Consider the following 13,150-nt stretch of genomic DNA (forward strand, 5'->3'; position numbering starts at 1 on the left):
TAAGTTCATCTAGATGGCCATGGTGGAATCCTTCACTTCAGACAAACTCTTTGCTTCATTTCCTCCCCCATACATCTTTTTGTTCATTCTCCTGCCAGTTGAACCCTGTGAAATCTGAGCAATGCATATGTTCTTGATAGAGGCTTGTCTCTTTCATCCCACACTTACCTTTTATTGGTATCCATCACTGCCAAAGTGGAGGTCTTATTTTGAGCAGAACGATCCTGAAAATGTATTTCATTGCTTTGGCAACTCATTTGAAAAAAAAAAAAAAGCATCCCGGGTCTAGATGTTATGTGGTGTCTGCTACCTTCTAGATGAGAAGAACGTGTAGAGATCTCAAGGAATGTCAGGGAAAGATCCGTTTCTTCTGCCTTCCTGACTGGAATCTTTATAAAACAATTTTTTTTTTCTTTTTAGCCTGTTCTACTTTGTGTTCTTGTTCCAGCCTCTATCAGGCATTTCAGTAATAGTTATAATCATACCCTAGATTCTACCCTGTTCTTGCTCATAATTTTAGAATCACACTCAGACATCCAAGACAGCAGGCCACTTCTCATGTTATTGAGCTTTTTCCTTTCTCTTATGACCCCGTTCCCACCTTTTGGTCTTCTCTCCCAACTCCCATTCTATTTTTTGCATCAGTCAGTTCTCGTTTAAAGCCCTCTTTGAAAGCCATTCCTACCTTTCCTTATCATGTGGCCCCCTCCCTGCTGACTGGCTCTTTTTTAGGGATGATGTCCCCAGGAGCTGTGAAGATCCTTTCACAGTAGACATTGTGGGAAAGGCAGATTTCAGTCCTATCTGTGACCCCAGTTCTTTCAGCTTTCTTCCTAATATCCTGTTGTCCTTCTTGATGTCACTGGGAAAAGCAGAATGGATTCTCTGTGATGAGAAACATAAGGTTGTGGTCAAAGGCTCAGACAAATTATGATGTTGTCTTCTTTTTTCCTTCCATTTTTGCTTGTCGTTTTGGCAACTGGTGGGGCTGTGTGTGCCCCAAAGAACATTAGATCAAGCTGGTGGTTGGTGACACCTTTGCCATTTTATTTTTTCCTCTTGGGAACAGTAGGTGCTTAGAGTGGTGTTCTCAGCACTGAGAACACATGATTTCCCTTCCTCTGGGAAAGGTTTCTCTTCCCATTTAACCTTTCTTTTTTTTTTTTTTTCCTGGCTGGATCAGATGAAGGAACAGAGGAAAGAAGCATCTTTTTTCATTCTTTTATGTTGTCTTTTTCAGTCTATTGACTGTCTAGCTACATTATTGGTGGGTAGAATCCTCTGGTCCAGAGTTGTCTCTGAATATCAGCCTTGGTGACACAGACTTTCTCTTCAGCTTCTGTCCCTCTGCATACAGCCCAGGAACATCTAGAATTAATTTTGTACAAATTATGAGCAAGGAATGTTCTGAAAACTATAGGTGCATTGGCTAGGAAAAAGTTGTCCCCAGGTAACATTTGCAGATTATAAGAATTTTATTCCCCGGGTCTAGCTCACTAGAGACATCTTTTTTAACCCCCTTGTTCTGGGGTCTACCTCATTTTTGATATATGTAGTATCTCTCTGGGTTTTTTGGCTATTGATTTTAAAGTGCGTTTATAACTTAGGTCCACTGGTTTCTTGCCATTTGATGACAATACCTGACCACTTAATTCCTTCCCAGCTGATAAAGAGAACCCTGGTTTCTGCCTTCTCTTTGCCCCAGAGTTTGGAGACTTTGGGCTTCTCCCTTGAATTTGTCCTCCTTTCCTGCATTTTCTCACGTGCTTCTGTTTTGTCTTTTCTGCTCTGCTTTGCTCTTGAGAGCATTCACTTCTTCTTTTGTTTCCATAGGTGTTGGACAGTCAGATAAAGAAAGACCTGGCTGATAAGGAGAATCTCGAGAATATGATGCAGAGACATGAGGAGGAGGCCCATGAGAAAGGCAAAATTCTCAGCGAGCAGAAGGCGGTAGGTATAAGTAGTCACAAAGCCAGTTTGCAGGCTCGGCGCCTGTGGCTCAAGCGGCTAAGGTGCCAGCCACATACACCTAAGGTGGCGGGTTCAAATCCCCAGCCCGGGCCCACTAAACAACAATGATGGCTGCAACCAAAAAATGGCCAGGCGTTGTGGTGGGCGCCTGTGGTCCCAGCTACTTGGGAGGCTGAGACAGGAGACTCTCTTGAGCCCAGGAGTTGGAGGTTGCTGTGAGCATGATGCCATGGCACTGTACCCAGGGGGATAGCTTGAGGCTCTGTCTCAGAAAAAAAAAAGCCAGTTTGCAAAAGAGAGTTTTTGAAATATTCCAAAATCACACACCTGAGAGAATTCTTTCCTTTGGTGAATTCTTCTTTCTGTTTACTCCTTTGGAGTTGGTTGATCATAGGAAGATTTCTCTAGAGACAGCTTCCTCTCCCCAGCACCCTGGGAGGTGGCAGCTCAGGGTGGCCCCTTTCATGCTCCTTTGTGTTCTTTTTGAAGAACTTCTGCTGATCTGCCATCTGCTGCAGCTAGAATGTTGTCCTTCAGAATGCCCCCTGAGAAGCTGCCCAGTGACCCTCAGTCCTGTTGCAGTTCCCTTCTTTTCACTTGCCTGTTTTGCTCTTTTCTAATCCACGTGGGCAGTTGTTTCAGAAACTTGCTGCTCAGTTCGTGCTTGTTAATATGCACCTCGCTGAGACTTTCCCCATCAGAATCTCTTAAGGGAGAGTCCTGGAAAGTTATATTTTTAACCATTCGTATGATTCATTAACTTGAGGAAACTTTGATGTAGAAAATCTAGAACAATGATGGCTGGGTGAGAAGGAATCACTCAGAAAGTGACAACTCGCTGGGTGATGATAAATGTGAACTTGCAAATTCAAGTTTGAAGCTCCTGCAGGCTCAGGTCACATGAAGAGGACAGAGGCATTTCACGAAGCCTCTCACTCACAGGATGCTAGGTTCTGGACTAGGTCCATCTGTGTGTTTTTAATGCAAGCCACTTAGCTAGCTAGTGTGGGGACATTTAATCCCTAAAAAAAACAATTGAGTACTGTCCACTGGTGCGTACTGCAGGGTGAATACTGGTTGAGTCTCTTGTTACTGGGCCAGAATGCTGACTCCCCAGCCCTTGTGGCTCGCATTACTCCAGTACTCGCGTCATGATCTGAGTGTGAGGTTTCACAGCTGCCCTGTGTTTCAGATGATCAATGCTATGGATTCCAAGATCAGGTCCCTGGAACAGAGGATTGTGGAACTGTCTGAAGCCAACAAACTTGCGGCAAACAGCAGTCTTTTTACCCAAAGGAACATGTAAGTATTCACATTCTAAACACCTACATTATTACACTTTGGGCTTCTCCTCTGGGGCACAAAGTCCATTTCCTTCTGCCTGAGGGAGCTGGAGTGGACTGAATGCTCTGTAGCTCACCTACCCCTTGGGTCCTTAATGTCATCTTGCTTTGCCTCAAGTGGTCCTACTCTGCCATGTCCTTTTTTTTTTTTTTCCTCAGGTTTCTTTAAATGCCTCAAATTATCATCAGGTTATAAAATGTTTTGCTTTTTCTAATAAGGCTATTTATAGTTTGCATTTGGAAAGCTGCAGTCCTTGTTTCCCAGGCCTGCCTCCTGTGACTGGCAAGAGGTTATCTTGTGTGTATCCAATTGGGCCAACTATCTGGTCATTAGGTTAGGCCCTGGGGGAGGAAGTTTGGAGTTTAGCAAGGACTGTCTGTGTTCTGGGAGCAGGTTGATTTTCATCTTTTTCTCCCAAAGAATTACAATCTCCAGGATTTTTCCCCCGTTAGGTTTCTTTCTTTAGGATTGTTTTTGGTCTTTGAGTTCTTCTTGTTTTTGATTCTTCTAAGCAATTTGGTGGGGGAGGTGAGCAAGATCTACAGAGAACTAGAAGGAATAGCATTCTTTTTGGTTTGTTTGTTTGTAAAGATGGGTCCTCACTTTGTTCTCCAGCCTGGAATGCAGTGGTGAGATCTTAGTTCACGGCACCCTTGAACTTCTGGGCTCAAGCAATCCTCCTGCCTTGGCCTCCTGATTAGCAGGGACAATAGGCATGCACCACTGCACCTGGCTCCAGAGTAGCTTTCTTTCTCCTTGTTGCTCCTCTTCCCTGGGGCCTGTCTTAAGGAGTTATTGGGGTACCCTTGCCCAGTACTAAGAGGCCCCTCTGCTCTCATACATACACTCTCAAAGGAAAAAAAATGGCCTATCAAAGGAATGAAATCTTAGTAGCTCTCTGATCCCCCTTGACCTGACTTAATCCTGTAGGTGAGGTAGTGTGAGTGGTGACAGCTGAATAGTCCTCAAGTTCCCCATGCCTATGAGACCAGATCAGGACAGAGTTAACCTAGGAATGGCCTTTGTCCACTTAATGAAGACCCGTATCTCATTCCACTTTCATCTGTCCTTCTGAGGGTACAAGCTCAACTCTAAGGAGACTGTTTTTTTGTTTGGATCCTCCTCCCACCCCCACCAGGAAGGCCCAAGAAGAGATGATTTCTGAACTCAGGCAACAGAAATTTTACCTGGAGACCCAGGCTGGGAAATTGGAGGCCCAGAACCGAAAGCTGGAAGAGCAGCTGGAGAAAATGAGCCACCAAGACCACAGTGACAAGAATCGGCTACTAGAACTGGAGACAAGGTTGAGGGAGGTGAGAGTGAAGGGTGATCTCTTGGGAGGATTTGTCGGAGGAGTTGGGCCCCAGACCAACAGTTTTCAAATACAAATCCATACACACGAGGTATTATGCATGGCAGTTAGGACTCACACTGGACAGCAGGGTCTGAGTTAGAATGCCACCCCTTCTTAATTAGTTTTGCAAGCTGCCTAACCTTTCTGCACTTCAGTTCCCTTATCTGAAATGTCAGTGTTAACTTGCCTCCCTCACAGGGTCCTGTGAGGATTGTGTAAATTGTGCCCCTGACGTATGGGAGCGGGTGAGTCCTCCCACTAAACCTCAGGGTTTACTGAGGGCAATTTGACTTAGTCAATGCACAGTGTTTGGCCATGGTGGGGATATAGTGGCTCAGTGATGGTGACAGAGGTCTCATAATGACAGTGTAAGATTAAAAGATAACCAAACTCAGGTTTGATTGATTGGAAGGTAGTTCTCTTCAGAGACATAGAAGCTATGGAAGTGGCCAGGTTTTGGGGAAGAAAATATAACAAATTCGGTTGTATACATGTTGAGGGTGATTGAATCCATAATGTTACATTCATGTATTCCCTATATATTTATTAAAAGCCTGCTGTGTGCCAATTAGTTTGGGTCTACAGTGGCAATAAGACAGACCCGTTCCTGATGTGGGGGCGATCAGGCTAATGGGCAAAAGTTAGTTGTAACCGGCAGAATCACAACTGCAGTTCCAGACAGTGGTCATTTCTAGTCAGATGCTGGGCTTGGAGTGAAGACGTAGTCTGTCTTGCAGACGTGTTGCGGTCATATTTGCGATGGGATTCTTTATATACCAGATAATCTTTCTTAAGGAGGTACTGCTAAGCAGACAGAGGTCTGAGGACTAAACCTCAGGGAATTCTCATGTTGAGGTGTGTTTCTGTTTGTACTGGAATATTAAAATGAAATCAGTTCTTCAAAGGACTGAAAAAGTGTAATATCTCATGGTTTTTTAGGGGTTTCCAAGGTGTGGACCTCTCTGTTAGGATCATCTGGCAGGTCTTTTAAAATGCAGATTCCTTCCTAACGTCTTTGCTTTTTAAAATGGAATGGAGGAGGTAAGGAATTTGCATTTTGAACAAGCACCTGGGGTGATTCTTATACTTGCTGCAGTTTGAGAACCCTTGTTCTAGGTTGTCTGAAAACCTTAGGTGGTGGTTTCCCTTCTGTTGCCCAGGCTGTATTTGCACTCTGAGGTAAGTTTAACAAGATCATGGTAGAGTCAGCCTTGAACAGGTGAGTGTGAATGATGCAGACAGACTTCTTTAGGTTGGAGGCCTTGGGTGGCTGTTTTTTGCCTTCACTTTCCACACATGTCTTCTCTTAAGAGCCTATTGTGCAGCTGTAGCTCATCTGGGCAATTAAAATGGCCTGGGAAGCTTGTTGTTTTTTACTTGAATCACTATATCTAGCCCCCCAAGGTTGGTAGGAGAAACTTAAGATGTTTTACAAGAGGTTCAGGCTCTATGTTCTCCCTGGGGGTTTTAGAGTTCAGCTCTAAATATAACAAGGTCAGTCCTTCTTCTTTTAGCCACATGCTGCTATTGAGATTGAGGGCAGAGGCCTCCGCCTGGAGCTTGATCCACCTTAGAGGGCTTTGGCCTTCCCCCAGCCCCCTGTGTGCAGTGTTAGCTCTTCTCTGGCTAAGTGCGTGAAGTCACAAAGGTGCAGGGTTCCTCAGTTCTCCTTTCATTGCTCAGCATCCGGCTCTCCCCCCACCTCCCCTTGACTCATTGTCACCTGCCTCTTTTGATTTTGCCAAGTGGCATTGGGAATTTGGGGGCTTGCTAGTAGTGGCCAACCTTGGTCTGACTGGTGGCATTTTAATAAGAGAGACAGTAAGGTGCAGCACTTGTGAGCACACACCGTCGAGCATGACTTCCTGGGTTTTAGTGCCGGCGCTGTCCTTATTTTAGCTGTGACATTTGCTCAGTTGCCTGTTCTGTCAGTGCCTCAGGTGGCTTGTCTGTAAAATGGAGGTAATGCTAGTGTTATGAGGACGGAATGAGTTGATGCAGTGACTGGTACATTGTGAGTACTGTCTTTGCTACCATCACATCATCGCCACAAGTGAGTGATCACAGCTATGGCTTCAGCTATCACTGATTTATTCAGGCTCCTCCTCTCCCGACCTGAGGTCTAGATTACCAACCCAGACCTTTCTCTAGAGCAGTGGTTCTCAACCTGTGGGTCGCGACCGACAGGAACTGTATTAAAGGGCTGCGGCATTAGGAAGGTTGAGAACCACTGCTGTGGAGTTTTGACCCATTGTTACAGCAGACGTTAGACATCTCCACTTAGATGTCTTCCATGGGCCTCCCGTTCAACATGTCAAGCTTGAATTTCTTAGATTTCACCTCAGTTGGCTCTTCCTTGTTTACTCCCTGGCATAGCCAATGGTCTCTCTCTGACAGGAATTCACCTGTCCAGAAATGGGGGAGTCACCGTTGACTCCTCTTTGTCTTTGTTCCCTGCCCCACCTCAAATTAATGTTGGTTCTTCAGGTTAAATTTTTTGCAAGTCCATTTCTTCACCCGTATGGCCTTTGGGACTTAAACATCACCTTTTCTGGGGAGCCTTCTTTGACCCTCCAAAGCTGGGTTGGGGGTCTAGTTTGTGTATCCCCATAGCCTTCTGTGCTTTGTGTGTTACTGTAGTCTCTTGTTGTCCCCTTAGAGAATGAGTGAGCTGTCTGAGGGCAGTGAGCATGTCTTACTTGCTTGGTCTCTTGGACACCATTGTCAATGGCTGTGTCATGCGCTCCTTCCCATCACACCTTTGCATGTCTTGCTTCCCCGCCTGGAATTCTCTTTCTCTCTTGCTTATTTGACTCCTATAAATTCTTCATTAGAATTTAATAGATCCAGAGTTAGCTCTCTAGCCCTCTGCTGTGTTCCCATGATGTCCCTCTGTGTCTTGCCCATTGCACTTGACTATACTGTGTTTCCCCAAGAATAAGACCTACCCAAAAAATAAGCCCTAGCAGGATTTCTATGCGTTTGTTAAATATAAGCCCTACCCCGATAATAAGACCTAGTGATGGGCATGGCTATGCAACATATCTGCATAGCCACACCATACATTTTGGCACGGAGAGGAAGACATCCCTTGAAAATAAGCCCTAGTGTGTCTTCTTGAGAAAAAATAAATATAAGGATGGTGCCTGTGGCTCAAAGGAGTAGGGCGCCAGCCCCATATGCTGGAGGTGGTGGGTTCAAATACAGCCCCAGCCAAAAACTGCAAAAAATAAATAAATAAATAAAATAAATATAAGACAATGTCTTATTTTCAGGGGAACACGGTAGTATGTGGTAATGGTTGGTTTTCATTTTCCTCCCCAACTTGAAGGCAGGACTTTCACCTCCATAATCCTTGTTACACAGGAATTGCTGAGTTAATTTTTCTTCAATGAATAGATGGAACATTGAGTAGATGGATGAATGAGCAGATGGAGGGAAGGATGATTAGCTTATAATGTGACATGAATGTGAATTACCTAATGAGAACAAATCAGAGCAAGAATATCTAAACTAAATAGAATGCAGTCTTTTTAAATTTGCATTCAAATCATAAAGGTGTCCCTGTTACTAATATGATATTATTTATAATCATTTACTTTTAGATGTTTTCCTAATATGAATAATTGTCCTAATTTTTATTTGTGATTCTTGCTGTATGGTTTTTCTTTTGAAGCCTTCCTAGGCATTTGGGTATTTTAGAGTAAGGGATGGTTAGGAGACATGCCTCTTACATGTTCTCACTCCTATTGATTCCTGAGATGCGTAGAAGTCAGACCTGTCCCATTGCATTTTCCCCCACTCCAGGGAGTGCTGACAATGTGGTTCCAAGACTAGGTTTCAGCTGCAGGTTGAGCAGAAGGTTGTGTCTTCACTTTCTCTTCTGTTCATACCAATGAGGGTTTGTCTGTCTCTTTCAGGTCAGTCTAGAGCATGAGGAGCAGAAACTGGAGCTTAAGCGCCAGCTGACAGAGCTACAGCTGTCCCTGCAGGAGCGGGAGTCACAACTGACAGCCCTGCAGGCTGCTCGGGCGGCCCTGGAGAGCCAGCTTCGCCAGGCAAAGACAGAGCTGGAGGAGACAACAGCAGAAGCTGAAGAGGAGATCCAGGCACTCACGGTAGGTCTGGGGAGCAGTGCTTGCAGGTTGCTGAAGGCCTTGGCTAGGAGGGTTGTGGCGCTGAGTCTATTTGCTCACTCTTAGGATTTCCAAGGGAGCTGGGTGTGGTGGCTCATGCCTGTAGTCCCAGTACTTTGGGAAGCTGTGGTGGGAGGATCTCCTGAGTTCAGGAGTTTGAGAACAGCCCGGGCAAACAATCAACAGAGATATCTAAGGGCAGAAAATTGGCTTTCGTAGGCTTATTTGTCATTGGAATAAGTATCCTAGCTTGACTGGTAATATTTTAGCTTTCTTTAATATCTTGAGAAGTTTCTCCTTTGTTTATATATCTTTCTTCTAGACTCTGTCTCAGAAAAAATCATTATTATATTTTAAAGTTCAGGGCAGCACCTGTAGCTCAGTAGGTAGGGTGCTGGCCACGAACACCGAGCCTGGTGGGTTTGAACCTGGCCTGGGCCAGCTAAAACAATGACAATTACTACAACAACAAACATAGCTGGGTATTATGGTGGGTGCCTGTAGTCTAAGCTACGTGGGAGGCTGAAGCAAGAGAATTGCTTAGGCCTAAGAGTTTGAGGTTGCTATGAGCTGTGATGCCACGCCACTCTACCCAGGGTGACACACACACACACACACACACACATATAGTTTTTTTTAAATTTCAGTTTCAGCTAAAGTCTATTTACCTGGTTCTTCTACTTTAGTTTATAATAATTATTAAAATAATAATAATCCTACATCTTCCAGTAGTCTTTTCTTATCTTTTGTTACTCACTTATGTCACCTTTTTCTAAGCTGTAGATTCTGTTTCCTGTCTTTTGTATGCATCTTCTATGATCTGGATGGGAAAGATTCTACTGAATGAAAGATTCTTTCTTTAACAGGGACCTGACTTCCCTTCTCTTACGTAGCTTGAAAGTATTCTCAGGAGGCAGAGCTTGAAGGGTTCCGGGGGTCACTGGATTTAAACCTGAGTTCTTGCTAGAAGCCTGAGAATGGAATTTTGGTGGGGGGCATTTTTCCATAGCTGATCATTTTCAAAGGAATGGATCCTGGTTAACAAAACTCACAAGAATCTTACATATAAAATGCCAGTTTATCAACTTGGAGGGAGAAATGCAACTGCTAAGTTTACTATGGCACTGGGTGGACAATCTTTGCTTCCCCCCCCCCCCAATTCAGGGAAGTGCATAGAAAATCCTGTTACTCTTGGAAAGCTCCTTGGTGGACTTTGACTCTGAACATAGAAAACTGAACAAGCTTTAATGGATAGTGTCAGCCAGGCACATACATTTCTCATGGTAACATACTGTGCCTGCCAAGCAGACTGCACACTCATGCCTTCTGGTCAGGGTGCCCTCTCCTGTGGGCTGGGCACAATACAGCTGATTTGGATTAGTGGTATCTTTTCATAAGGTATCTAAATGTGTGCCTTATTCATTCTGATTCAACTTGGATGCTGTCCCCATCTCCATTGGCAAACATCTCTAAACCTCTCTTAGAGTTACTTCTATAAATGACCACGTGCATTCATTGCTTATTATTTACCTTGCTCGAAAGTAATGCATATGTTTTTAATCTTGTTTCATTCTTAGAAGTTATTGCCCATTGTTGGGTTTGACTATCCCATTATCTGAACCATTATGGGATCAGTCACAGGCACAGCGGCCTCCATGATCCTAGGGTAACTCCTAGAGAGTAACTCCTGTACGGAAAGAGTTTGTGCAGTCTAGATTTTCCAGGACTTACAGCTAGTTAACCTTTAAGTTCCATCATCTCTAAGAGAACACTCATTAAATGACCCAGTATTTGATTTGGGAAAATATAATGATGATATCTCTTTGTTTATACTTTGCCTTGTATTATAGTGGACTAAACGCATTTGGAAAACCATAAACAGTAAAACAGGAACAAAATAACAAAGAAAAAGCAAAGAGAAAATAAGTCTATAGAACAAAAAAATGGAGGTAGGAATTAAATCTGTATATAAGAGTTCATGCCAAGAAGGCATCTCGATTTGCTGGAGGTGGGTGGAGGGTGAGACAGACAGATAGCATTTCTTAGCTCCTAAAGGGAGACACTTAAGTTTCAACCCCTATTATATTTAATACATTGTATATTAATATATTTTCTCCCTGTAAGCTCTGAAAGAAAGTGAACATCAGTAATTTAATCCATATTTAATGAGCCTTTGCTGTGTGCCCAATGCTGTGTCTTTAGCCTTTTCTCCCTAGGGGATTGCCCTGTAATCCCTCAAATTCATTTATTTCAGAGTAGCTGGGAAGGACACATTTATCTTACTGCTCTGTTGGAAATGGGAGAGAGAGGTGGCTGTGTACCTTATCCTGCCTCGTTTGGAGGGAAGAGGATATAAAACAGAGCATGTATCACCACTCTTTATCTGTGGGGAAATTAGTCCTTTAAATCCTGTCTTGCTGCTGGTTGGAGTGTGCTGTGTCTAATGGCTGTAGGAAGCCTAGCCCAGCAGCAAGTCACAACTTAATTTAGTTAGATGAGATCACTGCCACAAAGTATCTTCTTTAAAAAAATATAAAGAAACAAATCTCCTTAGGTCTAGAAACTAGCACTCCATTGCCCCTGCAGATGAAGATGACATGGAAAATAGGGCTTGCTCAGATGACGGCAGAAGTGCCTTCCTTCAGTCAAACAGTGGGGTATAAACCCCATCCTGGGGAAACCCAAACTCCGTATCATTTTGCTTCAGTTTAGTTTGGAGGCTGTGGCCTTTGTTTTTTCTCCTCCTGTTTTCTAGATTGTGCCCTATAACTTAGGTTATGGACAGCCTATGATTGTTGCTTGAACCACTTGATTTAATTTGTTCTGAAGAATGTATTTTCCAAGAAAAAAGAGAAAATGGTCACAAATGCAATACTTTCTGAGTTTCTCATTGTGCAAGGCTGAAGTTCAGATCCTGTACAAGCGTCAGTCAAATTAAATCAACTGGATCTAAAATAATCTCCTAGGAGATTTGTGAGCTTCATAGCAGCCTGTTTTATCAATAAAAAGGAATAGTCAAATAGGCTATTGTTGCTTAATTTTAAGAGGCAGCCATCTCCTAGTCTGGGAAGGGAATGGTTACCTTGTTTGGCCTCTGCCCCTGGGCCAAATTAGATGGAGCTCTCTTAAATTGAAGCTGTCCATGGAAGGAGCTTGACTGGCAGCTGGGAGGCCATCATTGTCCTTGCTATTGCTCTCCCCCACCCCCACTCTCACTGTACCCATCGAACTATAGCTTTGCATCGAAATTGTCTGGCCACTATAAGCTGAAATTGAATCAAGACAGAGACCAACAGGAATGTCAAACTTAAAACAGAAAAATGCTTTTAAGATCCTTTGGTACTTACTGGTGGAAAAGAAAATGTTTTGCCTGGGTTTGATGATTAAGACTCCAAGTGCTTTTGCTTAAGGAAGAGAATTTGAGTCCTCACATTTCATAGCACATGGGCGTGTGATGTGGTGTCAGCATAACTGAATAGGTTCACCTGGTAGAGCTGTATTCTATGCCCTGTGTACACCAGCAAGGCCTCACACATTTTGTATTCCTGTCCTGTGTTCTTTTACTGATTTGGTCAAATGACTAATGTTGAATAATCAGAAGTTAAAAGCTAGAGACACTAATGCAGGGAATCTTCCTGTGTGGCATGATTATGAGATCCCAAAGTCATCCTCTTTGATTTGCTAAAATCATTAGTCAATGCATGCTCTTATTCTTGCATATAAATATCAAACCCTGTATTTAATTAATTACTAAGCCATCAGCATGATAGCAAGATGTGAAATCAGGGCATGTAAGGTGACATTCTTGGTTGATGTCTGCCTTCACCAGGAAAAGGATGGGTTCACAGAAGCCTAAGTGTTCTGGAATCCTGACCATGGATCCCAGAAGGTATTCAGACATTTAAATACTGGTTTCCTTTCTTCAGTTGTGTAGGTATTTCCTCGCAATTAAGACTGTATTATAATTTACTTTTCTTTCTTCTTGTAACTCCTTGAAAATTAAGAAGGCATAAATACTCCCCAAAGAGCGTGTGTGTCTGGTCTTCAGGCCAGGCTGGATGCAGTCCGCCTATTCTACCTTGTTGCCACCCAGCTTCTAGTCAGTGATTCTCAAGGTGGATCTGTAGGACCCCTTGGTGTTCCTATGGTCAGTCTATTTTCATAATCATACTAAGATGTGATTTGGTGATTTTCACTGTGTTAATATTTGCACTGATGGAGCAAAAGCAATATTATTGTTACTTTAAGAAAAAAAATTAAAGAAAATCTCCATTTTGATTTCTTTTTTTTTTTTTTTTTGAGACAGAGCCTCAAGCTGTCCCCCTGGGTAGAGTGCCGTGGCATT

At 43.4% G+C, this 13,150-nt stretch overlaps 1 protein-coding gene across 3 annotated transcripts in view; it reads left to right on the forward strand.

The window, feature by feature from the left end:
• The window catches only part of CIT (citron rho-interacting serine/threonine kinase), a 181,704-nt gene that overhangs the window by 104,587 nt on the left and 63,967 nt on the right, over positions 1 to 13,150 (forward strand). For all 3 annotated transcript variants that reach the window (XM_003789925.1, XM_003789926.1, XM_023513311.1), the window contains 4 exons: positions 1,834 to 1,950; positions 3,164 to 3,273; positions 4,454 to 4,628; positions 8,590 to 8,787. In XM_003789925.1, the coding sequence (XP_003789973.1) occupies positions 1,834 to 1,950; positions 3,164 to 3,273; positions 4,454 to 4,628; positions 8,590 to 8,787 (600 nt within the window). The remainder of the gene's footprint in view (positions 1 to 1,833; positions 1,951 to 3,163; positions 3,274 to 4,453; positions 4,629 to 8,589; positions 8,788 to 13,150) is intronic.

This window comes from Otolemur garnettii, unplaced genomic scaffold (assembly GCF_000181295.1).
Source record: "Otolemur garnettii isolate 467f Iridium unplaced genomic scaffold, OtoGar3 scaffold00038, whole genome shotgun sequence".
Lineage (NCBI taxonomy): Eukaryota > Metazoa > Chordata > Mammalia > Primates > Galagidae > Otolemur > Otolemur garnettii.